We start from the raw sequence: 17,879 nt of genomic DNA, 5'->3' as shown, positions 1-17,879 counted from the left end.
TTGAGTTATGTAGGACACGTTGAATTATTGCTTACATGATATGAGTCCAGAATCAAGCTGAGATGCGCACACAGAAAAAGAAATGCAACTTCGAGATTTGATTTTCAGTCCGTATGACTTTTTGAAATGTACCTGCAACAGCATGGAGCTGTGCTGGTTGAAGAGCGACCCTTCAGTGCAGGTGGCATGTTCTGCAGTCTCTTCCTTCTTCCTGTACCTATCGCAGGACTTACCTGTGGTTCCATGATATTTAGCCACGTGGGTTTTTGTTATTAGCATTCCTGCCATGGCCTCACACAGCAGCCCATTCTCTCTAGTATTTTCTAAAATTCCTTCCTGGCATATTTAATTTTTGTTCTGGGACATGCCAGGTGATGTTTTCATTTGCACCTGTCACCCAGTGCCTAGTTTCTGATTCTTTTACTTTAGTCTTGGTAATGCTTTTCATTCTATTTTCATCTTCAGTTAAATACTTTGCAATTAGATGTCTGGTCATCTTACGCCATTTTATGTCAACGTTGTGTAGCTTTGAATTTGCTAGCACTTTCCTCACCTACACTTTAATTTCCTCAGGTGTGTTTTGTAGCTGATCTTGTTCTTAGCCTCTCACCCCTAAAGGAGGACCACCCCATATCTCCGTGGGGTGGTCCTTTGGAGAACATGGCCAGCTGTCCAACTCCTGTGTAATGTGTCTCCATGAAAGACAAAATGCTTAGATTTATTCGCGATTACGATATTCACAAATGTCTCATTATATTATGCCAGTACTACGTGAATGTTGTAGAAATAATTTATATCGTGTGCATTGACATAATAACAATAGCAACAATAATTAATTTCTTTTGCAGTTTGTCTCATGCACTCAGGTTGTTTGAGATGGTATTGCAATGATAAAGCGAACACGGTCAAGTTTACACTTCCCAGAAGTGGTTGCATCAAAATATGTGTAAACAAGGCATTAAACTGGGTGTTAACCTGAATCACAATACATATCATGAAACAGTTTACAAGTCAACAAAATGTGGCAGTGATAGCAGTTATCAATCAAAGATCCAATGGCTATATTGAGAATCGATCGACATAGTCATTGGCCTCCAGCGGTATAGGCACATACTTTGTTGCCATTGGATGAGCCTCGAATAAATGAAGCAGGTGGCTGGTTAGTTCGGAAGCAACACAAAATAGTGGCACTGTCCCAAGGCATGTGGACAAGGGCTGTGAGACGAGACCATGAGTTGAGGGCTTGTCATGATGAGGTGAGGCATTGAGGAATTGTGTGGCCATGTCGTGAGTTGAAGGCATGTGGGAGTGAGTGACAATGAAGCATGGAGGGGTTGTGTTGCCATGCCACATGTCATTGAGAGGACTGTACAGTGAAAGAGCGCCATGATTACTATGATGACACAGTGTGATACAGATAGATTTAAGTTAATTTACTTGCCTACTGGTAAACAGTATACGTACTTAATTCCAGAGATGGGGAAGTTACTCGACAAAAGGAACTCGTTACCAGTTAGGTTACTGTGCAAAAAATGCAACTAAGTTACCAACAAAGTTACAGGTAATAAAAATGAACTTGAAGCTCCTAAGCTATTTTGGAAAAGTAATGAGTTGCTTTCAAGTTACCTGCTACCTGATATACACTTTTTAATTCTTGACCTTTATATAATTAGTTCAGATATTGATCTCAGAATGGGTGGTGCAAGATGGTGAAGAAGCATGGTGCACCATGCGAAAGTTAGTACCGTGAATAAATGTAGAAAGCTTCACTGTCTACTGTTTTTGAGTGTTGTTTTAGTTTTCATATATGAAAACGATTCCAATATCGGAAATGATGAAAGAAGCCTATCTTTATGTGCTTCTTTGGGAAGGGATTTGATGATTTTGATCTCGTAATAAGGTTCCCTTAGGTTCCATGAGTTGTCCTCTACGCACATGTTGTACAACCGTGCCAAGCTTTAATCCTGCTATGCCGGACCCTCTGTCATGATAAATACACTGACCCTCTGTCATGATAAATACACTGCTCATCGCTATGATGAGCATTACCTGAGCCTCCGAATGTGTGGCCATAACAGAATTTGTAGCGTCCACCACATAACAACAAGAGAGTCAGACGTGCAATGCACGTACGACCGGCGTGCACATGGCTGTGGTCCCACTAGAGAGCGATGTTTGTAGATGAGAATCGAACAAAAAGGAACTTGGAAATTCCCCAAGTTACTTTGACAACGTTACCTAAAAAAGGAATGATTCCTCAAGAAGTTACTGGAGAGCTCAGAAGCAACAAGCTAAGTTATGGTAAAAGTTACTGAAAAAAGTAGCGTAGTTACTTGTAACGAGTCACCCCCAACACTGCTTACTTCTAACTCCTGAAGTATCTGCATGGCAGAACTCATCCTAGCATAGCATGAAAGGATGAAGTGGGCAGCAGAAGTCTTTGTACTTTTGCTATTTTCTCTGTCAGTTCATCAGGCAACTAATTCATAATCATTTGTGCCCTAATGCACAAAATCTTGTCAGCCCATAGCCACTTTTTATTCACGTTTTTGCACAGGGAAGGAATGTCTTCTTTATAGCGGGCTAACAACTCTAAGGAGTATAGCACTTCTAAAAATGTTTTGGTTGGTATGGCTCCACTAGGTGTCTAGTACTGTCCAAAATGGGCACTGTGGGTAAATAAATAAACAAAAGTCATGAGATCTGCATTTGCTCTGCACTTATCTGCAGTGTATTATTTACAATGGCTATTTCGGATTCACTCTGGGAAGTTTTGGTTATGAAAGAACCTCCCTTTAAAATAGCTCGCTATCGAAGCATACAGCAGTTGTTTGCAGACAGCTCTGATATGATATGGTTCCCCATTTCAGAACATTATCTGACTCTGCTGTCTTGCATATAAATGAGAAGTGAAGAAGCGAGGGGACTATACCAGCTTTTGTTAGGCGTAACCATGCCCAATCACAATTATTCCACTCAAGCTCAGCAAGTCGATGTTAGTGCTCTATATTCTCGACAAGCTATGGTAACTAACAGGCAAAAATGGGAGAAGTCGAGCACACGCAAGTGAATAAAATAAGTATTTAAAGAGATTGAAACATTTATTTTACTGAAAAACAAGCTTTCGGACGGAGTCCGTCCTTCTTCAGGTGCGACGTTCATTTATCTGAACTTTTCTATTTGTTGTTATTTAAAATGGCTTGGTACAGTTTTTAAAGTGGTGACCCACCTTCGTCATTCATGTCTGTGACTGTTGGAGATGCTAGTAAAACAACAACTTTATTCTGATATGATGAGTGGGAAGTTTCATCGAGATACAAGTAGAAAGTGCTCTCGCCCATAGTACAGCAAAAATTGAAATAGAGAAGGTGTCACAGAAATACATTTGAAAATACATGTATAGTACCTGCTATGTACTAGTTGCAGAATAAGGTATAATGATGCGGGCTGTGGGCATGATGTTATGAAAATTTTACTTGTAAAATCCTCAAACCCTGCACACATTGGAAGAAATGTCAGCAGTAGAAAAGTGTAGAACAGACAAGAGGAACTGTGCCAAGGAAACACTTTATTTATTTATTTACCGTGTGGCAATACAAGAGGGGTGGGTTAACAATTGGTAAAAAGATGTTAATATAAGCAGCATATACAAAAATATTTCCAAATTAGGTCCACATGAACAAAATTGCACTTATTGAACAAATTGCACAGACACGTATATGTGAAAAAAATGAAGGGTGTTAGTCTATTAGAGAGCAAAAAATGGCAGCACAGGTGTATAACATGTAGAATGAAAAATGGCTATACAGAGGAATAATTGCATAAACACTTCTTAAATTGTTTGACGTCGGTAATGGAGGTGATGGTACTGGGAAGGCAGTTCCACTCCAAGGAAGAAATGAATCGTGAAATGACCTTGTTGACTTCTGCTCAATGCAGGAATATCATATGGTAAGCTCTCAGGGTAGATTTGGGTAACAAAATTGTAGTGCAATTTATATCAAAGTACCACAAGTGTCTGCTGAGGTATGCAGAATTTTCACCTCTGTAGTGTGCACAACCCTTGCTATTGTAAAGTCTTGAACAGATGCCTACCTTCCAATGTCCTAGTACTGCCTTGTATTCTGCTTTGTTAACCTTCAACACTTAACTCTTAGAAATGACAATTATGAGGTATATTGCCTCGAATTTCACAACTCCTAAAAAAAAGAAATGCAAGTGAAGCTCTGCTTGATCAAGACGTGGTTAAGACAGAGAAATGAGGCATATGTAGTGTTTGGAATCCCGGGCCACTTTTACACTCCTGGAATTTCGGAATTTTCCCCGGATAATCCCACGATCCCGTGACAGGATTTCGGGATTGATGTAAAACAGAAACAGCACGCATGCACAGCCTTTTTGTAGCAACTCTGATGATTCCTGTGTGCATTTTGTGTGTGTCTCCTTAGCGTTCTGTCATTGCGTGTTAATCAAGACATTCGTTTTTAATATGCAACACTTTTTATCTAAAACTGGTAGGGCCTGTTTAATGTTCTCCTCAGTTAAAAGGCTTGTTCTTATTCACAGTTATCACGCATAACGCCCACCAATATATTTCATCCTGTCACCGAATACTAAGCAAACATTCGACTTCTAAAACTGAATCATAAAGAATCAACGCTTGCCAAGCAACAAGAAGTGAGTGCCCCCGGCTGCTTAATGTTGAGGAAAAGGCTGGCTTTCGAAAACACTTGTTCTTTCCTTTCCTTCTTCCTTCTTTGTGCTGTTGTTCACGTGTGCGACCCTTGGTTCGACGCCGCTGATACCCCTCAAACGATGAAAGCAACGCGGATTTTTGGTATTCGGGATATCCCGGATCCTAACACTAGGCAAGTTCATGTTAGCCATATGCACCTGTAACATAATTGTAATCTGACATAGCTATGACCTTGGGGTGAGCCATACATGGTGGTTCACATCGTTTGACCGTACATAACACAACATAATTTTGAAATGTAACAAATTTTGAAAGCTTGGTACATACGGTAAAGGTCCTTTCTAGGAACAGACTTACTGCATTAACTTTACCATGACTTGTATCACATTTAATCTTATCAGGGATTGCTTGTTATCCATTTTAACTAACGTGAAGCTTTAATATCGAGTCCTGCAATATCGAGTCCTCTAAGAACACCCATGGTGCAGGTCATGATTAAGCCTTCCTTGCTTTTCAAAAGGTGCTTTAAGAAGACCCGTTTCAGCTGAAAGGGCAGTAAGTTACAGTGGTGTTCGAGCTTTGATAGTGTCTTCAATAGTGAAGTGGAATTTTTGCTGTTAGACAGCCATTCACTTAGACCATAGTGCTTAGAGCTACTTGTATGAAAAATATAATGGAATTATGCCAGCTTCATCATTACAGTCTGGGTGGCCTTGTGCTAGGTTTACTTTGATTCATATGTACAGCGGTGGACAAAGGATGTACATAGGTGGAAATAAACATGCTTGAAAAGTAGCAATCTTTTCAGTCTGCTTAATCAAATGTAGAGTTTATTTCTCATTAGCTGTTTTAAGCACCGGTGTGGTTATGACAGTCTACAGAGTTCTGATTGCTGAGACGTAACTGCTTTGGGAAACAAGAATGCTTATTTTTTTGGGGACATAATTTCTGTCTGTCACCTGGTTACAAATAATTACTGCCCTTTTTACGAGAATAAGAAATCCCGGACTTGATCTTGCTTGTACAAGTCTGTGTGCATTTTGTCCACTAACATTTGTGGTCTTCTCTGTCTATTTCCCTCTGCCCCTGCCTCTTTTTCCTCATATTTTTACCCCCTGATCTTGCTCTTGCCTCCCCCATTTATTTTAGAATAACCTTGATGTGAGCACATCTCACGGTGATGACAAAATGACTGTGCCTAAGACGGTAACCGAACCTGCACCCAAATCCCCCAAGGTGAGTCCCTACAATAATCAGATGATCTGTCCCATACATTTGGCTTTCCCTGCCATTGTTTGTCTTTGTTCGGCATGACATGCTCTACACATGGTTCAAGCCTGAAAATTTTTCCTTCTATACCCTATAATTTGTACTGAAAGGCCCATGAAACACTAAAACTGATAACACTGCCTTATACATAACCTCCCACTGTCTGCATAGGTAGGAAAACGTTTATAAAGAGGCTCTGAAAGAATTAGGGCCCTTTTGAATTAGGTGATTTTGTAAATGATTCTAAATGAAAGTGTTAAGGGCTTTGGAGAAATGTTGCAACCCTCCTGGGACAGCTCTTCAGATATTATTGCCTTCATATTACCATTCAATGCAGCAAAAGTGGCTTGATTGAACTTGGTAATTGGCATGGGTAAACACAAACAAACACCACACTATGAAGGGCAGATATGGTAATGGTATCTAGGCATAGTGGATCATCTGTGTGTCGCATGGTAGTTTCTGTTGATGTCATTGTCAGTTGTCAGTGACTCATGTACTAGGACTTTATGCAAAATGTGTCTTGTCTTAATGCTGCATGTGTATTTGGACCATTTGTGTGATGCGTTACAATGCTCTTTCCTTGCCTGCGTGGTATTTTTCATGCAACCACATACAAGGGGTGCATATACATATCGTATACAGTTTTTTTTTTACAGAATTTTTATTAAAAAACTAGCGGAGCAAAATAGATGCAGTTTTTGCAGTTGAGTTATATGACCAGGCGAACATTCTCTGTAAGAAAGTACGTAACTACAGGATCACTAATTACCTAAAATTGATTAATTAACTCATTAATTAGGAGATTTCGTGCAAAAGTGAGTAAACAGAACGGGAGATATTCCTCGTTGAAAGCAATTCCATGTTTAAAAAAACCTTTAAACGCGCACGTGTGTTGAGATATCCATAGCTGAATTTTGCTATGCAAATGAGCCAAAACAAGAACTACACACTTTTCAAGTGCAGAAAGAGCGACAGGCAATCCACGTGAGAGGTCCACGTGCTTTGGAGCAATGGAGCTGATGGGTGTAGGAGCTAATCTGTTGGCCAGATAGACCGTTCTCCGACCCAGATAAGGCGAAGGTCAAGTCATTTCTGCGCTCAAAAAGTGTGTAGTTCTTGTTTCCGCTCATTTGCATAGCGAAATTCAGCTATGGATATTTGAACACACGTGCGCATTTAAGGGTCTTTTAAACATGGAATGGCTTTCAACGAGGAATATCTCCCGCTCTGCTAACTTGCTTTTTTGCGAAATCCCCTAATTAAAGAGCTAATTAATGAATTTTAGGTAATTAGCGATCTTGTAGTTACATACTTTCTTCCAGAGAGTGTTTGCCTGTCCATATAACTCAATGGCAAAAACTGCATCTATTTTGCTCTGCTAGTTTTTTAATAAAAATTCTGTAACTAATAAAAAAAACACCCTGTATAACATTGGCTACAGTATGGTTATTTGTTTTAGAAATTTTTACTAATAAACTAACATTTTTGGAGGGAACTTCAACTTAGTTACTAGGCCATGCTTGATTTGTGTCGTGATTAGTATTTCACTGTGGATCTGGCCTACATCACTGAATAAAAGCAGTGTACATGCTATGGTGGCTAGATGAATATTGTCTGGTGTGAGGAGTGCCGCAGTCGAGGCGGCCCGTTCGCGGAAGACGCCGTCAGGTGGCGGGCCAACACGGATGTATGCGAAGATTCTCCCGAACGCTCCCGAAGCGTGTCTGCTGAACGGGCCGTTTTCGCCCGTGTGGCCGAGAAGTCTTGCGGAGGAATGGAACAGTGAGGGGTAAATATCAATGGAAAACGAATAGCCTAAAACACATTGAAGGTCGCTTATCCAAGCATGCACAGGATCAGGTACTCAGCTTGGTATGTCCCATGCGTAGCTCGGACGTGACAAACCTGATGGCAACCTCCCTTTTCAACTTTTACCTCTCTTCCTTTTATCAGATTTTTTTTGTCCATTCTTACTTTTAGTTTTCTTTTTTTAATGTCATAACAACAAGGCCGGTTGATCTTTCTTATTGTTTCTCGATGTATAAAGTTTCCTATCAGTCAGTGAAGACACGATCATCTGCAAATTTCAACCTGGCAATACCAAAACAAGATTTATTATACACAGCAATAGAAATAACCTGTTTTGTCCCCTCATCATGATATATATGTACATACATATGCACACAATGAAAACAAAGAACATCAGTACATGAGTCTGAATGCTCACATAAGTGTATTCACTGGAGACGCGCCTCCTTTGAAAGCTTCTGCGTTTACGCTGCTTCCGCTCTGTGCGAAAACGGTTAATGCTCTTTACGAGGAAGTGCATTCTCATCACAGCATAGAATTTTACAATGTTCATCATGAAATATTCACTATGGGCTTGACGCCAAACATTACCCTCGGCCAACAATCCCCTAGCCAGTGATGGGCAAAGTACCTGGCGTCATTAGTACTTCAAGTAAAGTACAAAGTACTAGGCAAAGCACTTCAAGTATTCATCAAGTACATTGTGAATTTAATTTGTATCACTTTGCACTCACTCACTTTGCATTCATTTGTATCACTTTCACTGTTTAGTATATGTGTCTTGCTTTTTTGGCAAAACTTTAGCGAGCATTCTTGACAAATGCTCTAAAGCCGTAAAGTCTTAGGTTAAGTGCTAACCCGTCAATATGAACTTAATCAGATGACATAATTTGCAGTTACATGTAGAGAGGTAATCTGTCAACTAGGCTGTGATTGCATATTATACCCTGAATGATTGAAGATCACCCGCCTAGTGTGGTGTTCCGGTACCAATCTTCCGCTATAACAGGCTAGGAAATTTCACGGGGGGTGGGAGGGGGGGGGGAAGTACAGGCCAACTGAGATTATATATTTCTGGGCATTCCATGCTGCTTTTTGAAATACCACATGTTTAAAAAAGAATATGACGAAAGTAAAAAAGGATGAAGCACAATGTAAGGCATGATTTTTATACGACTGTGATTTGCAGCAATCTAATCCATGTGACCAATTAAAAAAACGTAAAATGTAAAAATTAAAGCATGTGTGTCTTTTAGAGTGTTCATCATGTGATGCAATCACACATTGTGATATAAAATGATTATTAATTGCCAATGAAGGAAGCAATATAAAAAAAGCATAGAACCCTGCATTGGAAGAACTGAAATGACAATTGACCAAGTCATTGTGCTGCCGGTTGCAGTATCATAATGTGTGGATGTCTGTGCATTCCATTCGTTTTACATAATCATAGAAGTGTTGATACCTTTTCAACGTTCCAAGCCTCTCAACCATAAATTGGCTTCAACAAATATTTATGCTCTCTAACAGCACAAAAATCCTTTTTGGTAAAATGTCAGACTAGGACTCTGGGTACTGCATCCCACCAAAAGCGCTAAAATGAAGTCAAGAAGACGAAAAGGCACAGATAGCGCTATCTGTGTGTTTTCGTTTTCTTGTTGTCACTTTAGTGCTTTTAGTAGAGTGCATTTTTGATACTCTTTTGTGACTTTTTGTCTGGAGTCCAGTTTGGGTACTTGAGTACTTCATGGGAAAGTACTCGGAGAAGAGTACTTTAAGTACGGTACAAAGTACACGGTTTAAAATGTACTTAAGGTAAAGTACAAGTACACAGAAATGTACTTAAAGTACTACTTGGGTACTTGCTACATCAAGTACTGCCCATCACTGCCCATAGCACATGCCATGACTTCTAGTATAGGCTGTCTGCATGCCTTTTACGACATGAAAAGAACCTTGTGAAGGTATCTTCAAGTTTGGAGACAAGCTTGAAGAGTGTTTTTGAACAGTAGCATAGGCCACCCCTGTTGAATTGACGGATGGCCTGCGCTCTGTTCGTTTTTGCACGCTGCCTTTTCTTCACACTGGCGTTAGACGTCTTCTCAAGGTTCACCATTCCACAAAACAGTGCACAGCCGACGATAAAGTAAAATAAAGCACCTCAAAGACGCGAGAGCGTCGTTATCCCACCCTCTGATACGTCACGCACGAAAGAACTCCGCCCGGGGACTAGCCAGAGCGCACAGAAACTAGCATACATCCGTGGAGCAGCGCGCCTGGTGGCCGTCTTCCGCAACAGTCCCGCTCCGTCGGATAGGAGGCTGCGGCCGCTCCTCACACCAGACAATATTGATCTAGCCACCATATACATGCTATAGGATGGATGTAAGGCAATAGGTTTCTTGTACTGAAATGTAGCAGTAGGAAAATTGGGGAGGCAAGTGGGTAAAACAGGGGAGATAATGCAGTGGCATTTTTAAGGTGGGATGTGCAGTCCCACTTGCACTTGGCTTTTGAGAAGTCTCGAGTAAGTAGCAGCATGAGGTTGCAAATTAGAAACTTTTTCATGCTCATGAGCAATAATTTTGTTGAAAAAGTAAAAATGAAAGTAAGAAGACAGAGAGAGAGAGAAACTGGATAAGCACAGGCTTGCACTCAGCTGACAATTTTTTGTTCCAGGAAGTTCCTTATATGCCAAGCCTCACTTTCTCAGATCAAATTTTCCTTTATGTATGGAATTTATTGTATTTGTGTACAGTTACAGTTTGTGTACCCTCAATTTATGAATCCTTGCTTCATGTACATGAGAGGTATTGAAATACGAGCTCTCCGGGGGAAATTCAGCTGTCCACAGTAGGGCAGTGTCATTGACGGGAGGTATCACTGTATTTTGTACATATGCTCCTGCAAGCATACAAAAAGCTTCAATCCTTTTCGAACCAAAATTGCCTGTCTGCGCTGGTATCTCTGAGAAAGAACAGCAGGGCTACATTTTCCTCTTCAACATCCACGCTTCAAAGTACATATATACTATTGCAAACCTGCCAGTTGAATATTCATCGATTTTGCGAAAACACGTTTTCTTTCAACTTCATTAGTTTGTGATTCAGATCTCTGGTTTTAACCAATTTCCTTTTTACTAATGATAACAGAGTGGAAGAGTGCAATATGAACATTTGTTTATGTGAAGTTATGTGTAGCAGAGTATTTTCAGTCTCTTTTCTATGCAGCATAGCAGCAAAATATAGGTGTAGTAATTAAGTAGTAATTACAGTGTCACAACATACTCCTGCAATCACATTGACAATGCACGTATGCTGTTATGATGTCTGGCCTTGTCACTGCGACCTGAAATTATAGCACTGAGTGAAGACTGAAGTGTCTAAGTGCATAGTCTACTAACTGAACAATACAACAAAAATTAATCTGCTATATTGCCACAGTATAACATAATTAGATTGTGTTATGAAACGATGTTTTACGTTAAATGGTGTATGTCACTCTTTATTTTTAAAGTGGTCTCGTCTGTCTTAGTGAATAGTTACGCCTTTGGAATAATTTTTTGAGTGTTGTTCCACAACTGCCCTCCAAAGTGCTGAATCAGTGCCGCTTTTAACATGTGCAGTGGCTACTTACAATGGGCAGAAGAAACATCTTTAAGTGATACAAATAGTGATGGAGTGTGCTGGAAATTTATCTCATAGCTAAGTTACTTTCTAGATTTTGTGCAGTATCACGTTTATGCTATTTAGCTGGGAACAGCGTGGTGCAGTTGGGAAATATTGGGAAACTTCTCATCTCTAGAGCTACTTGAGTTTGTCATAAGAGTTACTTCTGCATGACATTTTGGTTCCCTTTAATATGCCAAATGCATTCGTGGAGACTCGCTACAAGTTGCACCAAGTAGAACTGGAAACTACACTACCAGCAGCTCCTAATTATCACACCAGTCTGAACCATGCAATTCCTTTTTCTAGCAGGCAGGCACCCAAGAGACTGAACTGAAAAAGTTGTCAGAAGAGAACAAGCGACTGCGTGATGAAGTGAGCCACTTGCGCTTAGAGAACTCAAACCTCAAGGTCAGTACCTTTGTGTAACTTCATGTACCTTTTTAATGCCGCTCAACTGTGGCCATCTTAAATGCTTCAATGTTTGGTGCAAGAGTTAATGCCTTGGTGAAAGTTTTCAAAGTGAATGATGGCATTCGAAGAAAAGGCACGAGGAGTGGGATTCGAACCCACACCCTCTGATTGCCGGTCAGAGATGCTACCAATTACACCATGCTAGATGCCCTCTCTTCAGCGTACCAAGCCACGCTAGGAACTGGGTATTGGGTGTTGTGTTTGTTCTATGTTTAATTGCCTCATCCACTACTTTATTGTCAAAGTGCTGGTTTGTAGGGACGTGTGTAGTCACCCACTCAGCATGTTTGCTTCAGTTGTGGATGACAAGTGCCACTTTTAATGGGAATATGTAAATGTATGAAGCACATAAGAGTTTCATACCATTACCAAGAGTTGCCAAGTGTCTGTCCAAAGTGGAAGCTTTGGTGTACCACCTTTTCTCCACATTTTGATGTTTTGGATCCGTTTTGGTGGGACGTGAAAAGCAAGTTAAATGTACAAAGTTATTTATTTATTTATTTATTTAAAAAGTTCACACTCAAAAGTTTAATTTAAAGTTCATGAGTACAGTGTTATTGTTACGGGAACGAGTTCTTAAAGCTTCAGGTGCCGATGTTGAAGCCAATGCCCTTGAAAAATCAGAGGTCGATCTGTTATGAATTGTTGCTCACCATCCCAGAGAACAGGATTCTGCTGATAGTTCTTTATGCTCTTGCAATACAAATACATCTTTGCTACAGTGTTAAGCAGTACAGTATCTCTCTCATTTTAACTAGAGATGGGCAACAACTACATCTTTTGAAGTCTAACTATTATAACCACTAACTGCTTCTGGAAATTGCATACTAAATACTTGTCCAGCTGCATTTTTGTAGTGGCAGTTAACTACTTTTGTAACTACTGTGAAGTAGTTACATGAATTTCACTACATTTTTAACTACTTGCTTTCTGCACTTCATTTTTTTACTTCTAGGCTGTCCATGTGCCCACAAACAGTGCCAAGGCACCTCAGGAGCAGCACAGAGGATAACACCTCAGATTAATCTCTCACTTACAAACAAAGTTTACTGACACTGTCCTGTACAGTTATCCAATTATTTAGCTCACATATGGACTATCAGGGTTTCCTGTATTGTGATTAAAAAAGACCTGACAAGATGGCATATATGCAGGCCAGCTGGTGGAAGCCTTAGTCTGGGCATTTATATTATGGAGTTAAAAAGACCATCTGGTTAATTCCATGCATAAGTTCATGCCACCCATCAATACTGTTCCGTATACTTTATCTTTTTCACTTCATCTGACAACCATCCATGAACAGTATTGTTTTAGAAAGTACGAGTTACAGCACACAATTAATAAATTTAGAGATGATTAAAATTCTGCTTACTATTAAATTATGGTAAATTGGTCACTGTGAATATAAAAGGGAAATGAAATGAGATACTTTTGATGGCTTATATTATAGTGCATTTTTTGCACTTTTAAATGGTGGCAGTTCGAGAGTTTTTGCAGCTTTGCACACGAATTCTTCTTTCACGCTGCAAAATTTTGTTTTCCTACTTTTGACCCGAAACTGAGAACGACACTTTTTGCAACCCCCAGATTCTGATTTAAATATCTGAATCAGATGATAAGCACTAAGGCAGGTGTGATGACGTTACATAGTGAAGAGCCCATTTTAACCACTCGCACAAGGCCACAATTTGCCACAGCACACTCAAGTAGGTAGGCATGTGGACATAGAGCAAGGTTTTAAAGATGTTTAGAACAATTCAAAAGATATTTTGTTATGATTCAGACGTCACGTGTGTTTGAGAGGAAATCTTGTGAAACATTTCCCGCACAAAGCCAGAAAGCTCCCAAGATACTTCATGATCGAATCTTGCATCAGGTCTTGAACGGTACGCGTACCTAACCCTTCATCAAGAAATAAAGAAATAAACTGCCATTTTCACGTGCTTGATTAGTAAGGTTGCGTATGGGACAATGGTTGACAAGGAGTCATCGCAATAAAAACCTGTTGTGTGAAACTACTTTTAAGAAGGCGTAGATTTACACGTCAGGTGAGTCAGCCTATTTGTGTGGCGACATGCTGCACATGCCGCAGGTTAGGACTGCAGATAATTTGGACCACCTGGGGTTCTTTTGATGTGCGCCGGAAATCTCCGACACACGGTGCTGGAAGCAATGTTTACCTCCCCCACATTGCTACCGTCCTCGGCCTGGATTGAACCCACGATCGTCTGTTAAATATGGAAGCAATCTCTACTTCCTTCCTCCAGCACATGCTTCTTAAACATTGAACAGCAGCCCCATAAAATGGGTTCACTGATGGCAGCATGAGTACCGGAAGCAGTCAGAAAGAAAGCTGAAGTTACGCTACCATTTCAATCATCCCTGCAAGAACTGCCGTCCTGCCATATATTGTTTCAACCTCAACTAGAGTCACATGCCTCCATTTTTAGGAGTTTGCAGCCGAATGAAAGAAAGCAATGTCGATCATTGTAGTTCTAGGTGCTTTCATTCCTTGTTTCTTGGTTCTGGTGGTTGATGTTTCTCTGAAGGAACATGAACTTTGGTGTTGAGCGTCGATTTTTCTCCGTTGCCAGCCATTGAAGTTCAGTAGGATGTAAGCATGTAGTAAATAAGTAACCAGTTATAGAAGGAGTCTTCATCGAAGCCACGATCAGTGTTGCTACCTTGTCTGTTAGCATTGGTCATATTGGATACTTAAAACAGATATTTGTGATCATTTTGTGCTCAGAATCTAAGATGATGGGCACACAAAACTGTCAGAAAGTAGCAAATATGCATTCACTATTATTTTTGGGTTTAAGAAACGTCACTTAAGAGACTGAGCTACCAGCACGATGGAGTGAGCTTTGTAAGGCTTGTACATAGTTCACTGATGCGGACTTCCGGATCCAGGCACTCCATATCATTGCCTTAACCTTGGATGTCATCTATGTTTTGGGAGATCAGCTGTTCCTGGGATATTGAGACATTGTCTGTTTGAATATTGCTTTGAACACCTCTGCTTCCCAAACCTGTGCTCATGTCAGATTTTTGTAGTTCAACTGGAATTGACCTTTAAGCTAACAATGGCATATGGAGTATAATTAGGGCCTGACTTTTTAGGGTTAAACCCGTATCCGCCCGATATTTACCCCCCGAACAAAATCTGTAAAATTCGGGTTTAACCCGAATCTACCCGAAAACATCCGGGTCGCGTGGCACACTCATAAGCGTGCATTAAAATAAAGTTTGATAACATTGCTAAACATTAGTTCCATGTTAAGACAAATTTTTATTAAACAAAAAAAAATCACCCTAATACACCCGAATTCCTGACGACAGAATATGCCGTAACGGGATTTAACCCGAATACACCCGAATTTTCAAATGAAAAATATCACCCGATATTTACCCCCCGAATTTGGCCAAACATAAAACCCGAAAAAGTCAGGCCCTAAGTATAATGAGCCTGCATGGAAATCTGGGCTCGTGATTGTGCAGTGGTACACCATTACAGAACCTGCAGAGGCATGACTGCTTCCAGTAACCATGTGCAACGGTACCAGGACCCAAGAAAATAATCTTGCTGCATGATTCAAAAGTAATAGTATTTCTGCTACGTTAGCTTCAGAAAGCTCTTTGGGCTTACCTATGGACAAGCATGTGGCAAACTGGGTTTGGTTGAGTGTTGCATAATCTGGTTTGTTTGCCAGGAGGACCATCTAGGATGTATGCTTGCACCTTTAGTTTAGCTCCACCTCTCCATATCTTATCTCTGCAGAGAAGCTATTTAAATGGCTTTTGAATTTGTTCTGGCTCTGATGCAGGAGGAAGGTTTGCGGCAGCGCATGATGCGCAGCACAGCTCCGGCAGAGGAGTATGTGAGTGCACAGAGTGCTGCAGAAGTTGCGGGAGCTCGCACACAACAGCCTACCAAGAAGGCCCCTGCTGCTGTAGGAGGAACTTCGCCACTTGTTCTTACAGTGTTTGCAGTGGCGATGCTCATCGTAGGTGTGCTGGTTGGCAAGTGGCTCTTTTGAGGTGGCACAGGAGCTGCTGCTCCTCCTCCTGCTACCACTCAGTCATCCCTCCCTTTCCTGTTGGCAGTCCCAAGATGGCACATCTGGCTCCTCCTAACAACTTCTCTTGTATTATGCCCTTTTCTTTCACTGCCTGTTCTTCATTCCTGTTTTCTTGCTTTGATACTAGGCTGGCAAAGATCTTTTTGATACAGTTTTACCTGCCTGTGACTTGTGTATCTTGCACCTTTTAAGGTGACTGGAAACTAAATCTTAATTTAACCTGTAGAATTGTTGATATGCACTATTTTATGTCTGATAGCAGTTTTTCTAGTGTATGGGTATGTGCATGGCCCAACTGCAGAAATTTCTGCTTATGTGGCACTCCATTGAAACATGGCCGGTGATATCCCATGTTAGAATGCAGTGACCATGCTGAGAACGGGACTCAATAGTAGTTCATTACATTACTTTGAGGTGGAAAAGGAAGCATTGAATAGCTGAAGGAACGTGTCTTTGTATTTCATATATTTTACTTATCTTAGGATGCTGATAAAGGGTAAATATGGTGTTCATAAGTTTGCTTCCATTCTCTCCAGTTGGTCTGGAAAAAGTTGTGCTCAGAGGAGTGCACGAGTGCTGGGTGCTTTCAGTGGGGGAGGATATAAAGTTAGTTTCATGTAAATGTCCAGCCAAAAATAAAGAATCTAAAGTTTCAAGGCAAGGCAACAGTATCACTAGTGTGCTTTATTTGACTTGTGCAAGCAGTCATTTTCCTTTCTTCGAGTTGTTTTAATTGCATTGAAAATGGGAAGGCTGACAGATGTGTGTTCATCAGTGAACTGTCTCGTGAGGGGTGTCATGAATGTGTGCTGGCTGACTAAACTCTAGGCTCAAGATATACCTTCATTCCTCTGCCTTTTCATTTCTAACATGAACACTTCTTGGGAAGGAACTGCTGCTACAGCAGCCTGTGCTTATTAAATATGGCAGCGTTATCAGTTTTTGTATTACTCATGCATGGTAAAATATGAGTAATGCTGGTGGATTTCTCTGAAATATTATCAGGGAAAAGCAGGTATCTGACATATAATGTAGAGACTGCATTTGTATGCAAGTGACAAGCTCTTTCGGACATTTGGAAACATAGAGGTTTACATTGTGTGTGCTTAGAAAAGTTTGCTGACTTTCTGGTGTCCTTTCCTCACCCCACCTTAGGGAGCAATGTATTAAAATTGAGCAAAATAAAACCTGGTTGATTTAGGCAAGTGTAATTTCCCCTTATCCTAGGATGCTTGGTACATAACAGTATGTGTCATAATCACATACTGCCTGCTTTTATTGGTACCTTGAAATAGGAAGACCAAATTAGTGCGTTTGCAGTATTTTAGCGAAGAATGGAAAGGACTGTTTTCGGTGTCTTTTGTGTGCACACCTCTTATGTAATCCTGGCAACATATTTAGCATACCCAATATGGTACTGCATTGTACAGGGATGTGCATGAATATACATTCGAAAGAAAGCCTGCTATTTTTTTTGTTTGTTTGTTTGTTTGTTTTTGTTATTGATCTGGCAACAAAGTTTACAGATATTGCAACACAGCCACTGAAAGCGACAGTGGAAGAGAGGTTCATTTGCAAGGATGGAATATGAGGCTTCACAAATTTTAATCCATTCAGTATATAGGTATGCAAAATGAGTATTCTTGCTAGGTTGCAGGGCGCATGGCTCTGCACTGCAATTTCATTTAATATGTGATTCAGTGCACTTTCCTAATTACAACTGAGGTTAAACATAGGCCACAGAAAGTGTAATGTGATAGGCTAGAAGAAAAAAAAAAGAAAACCGAGGATGAGAAATGGGGGAAGGAAATTTTTAGGTGACATCCTCTCCCATCACCCATTGTTGGTAGTTGCCATGATAGTATAGTGCCTAGGTTC

At 40.5% G+C, this 17,879-nt stretch overlaps 1 protein-coding gene across 3 annotated transcripts in view; it reads left to right on the top strand.

The window, feature by feature from the left end:
- Positions 1 to 17,201, top strand: part of LOC135377873 (vesicle-associated membrane protein-associated protein B-like) — a 28,763-nt gene extending 11,562 nt beyond the window's left edge. The window contains exons 5-7 of one of the 3 annotated variants that reach the window (XM_064610594.1): positions 5,846 to 5,932; positions 11,758 to 11,856; positions 15,747 to 17,201. In XM_064610594.1, the coding sequence (XP_064466664.1) occupies positions 5,846 to 5,932; positions 11,758 to 11,856; positions 15,747 to 15,959 (399 nt within the window). In that variant the 3' untranslated portion in view covers positions 15,960 to 17,201. Of the gene's footprint in view, positions 1 to 5,845; positions 5,933 to 11,754; positions 11,857 to 15,746 lie in introns of all 3 variants that reach the window. The other 2 variants (XM_064610593.1, XM_064610595.1) reach the window with 2 other exon arrangements.
- The last annotated feature ends 678 nt before the right edge of the window (positions 17,202 to 17,879 follow it).

This window comes from Ornithodoros turicata, chromosome 1 (assembly GCF_037126465.1).
Source record: "Ornithodoros turicata isolate Travis chromosome 1, ASM3712646v1, whole genome shotgun sequence".
In the NCBI taxonomy this organism is placed as follows: Eukaryota; Metazoa; Arthropoda; class Arachnida; order Ixodida; family Argasidae; genus Ornithodoros; species Ornithodoros turicata.
Note: the sequence above shows the minus strand (reverse complement) of the source record. Positions and strands in the feature narration are given on the sequence as shown.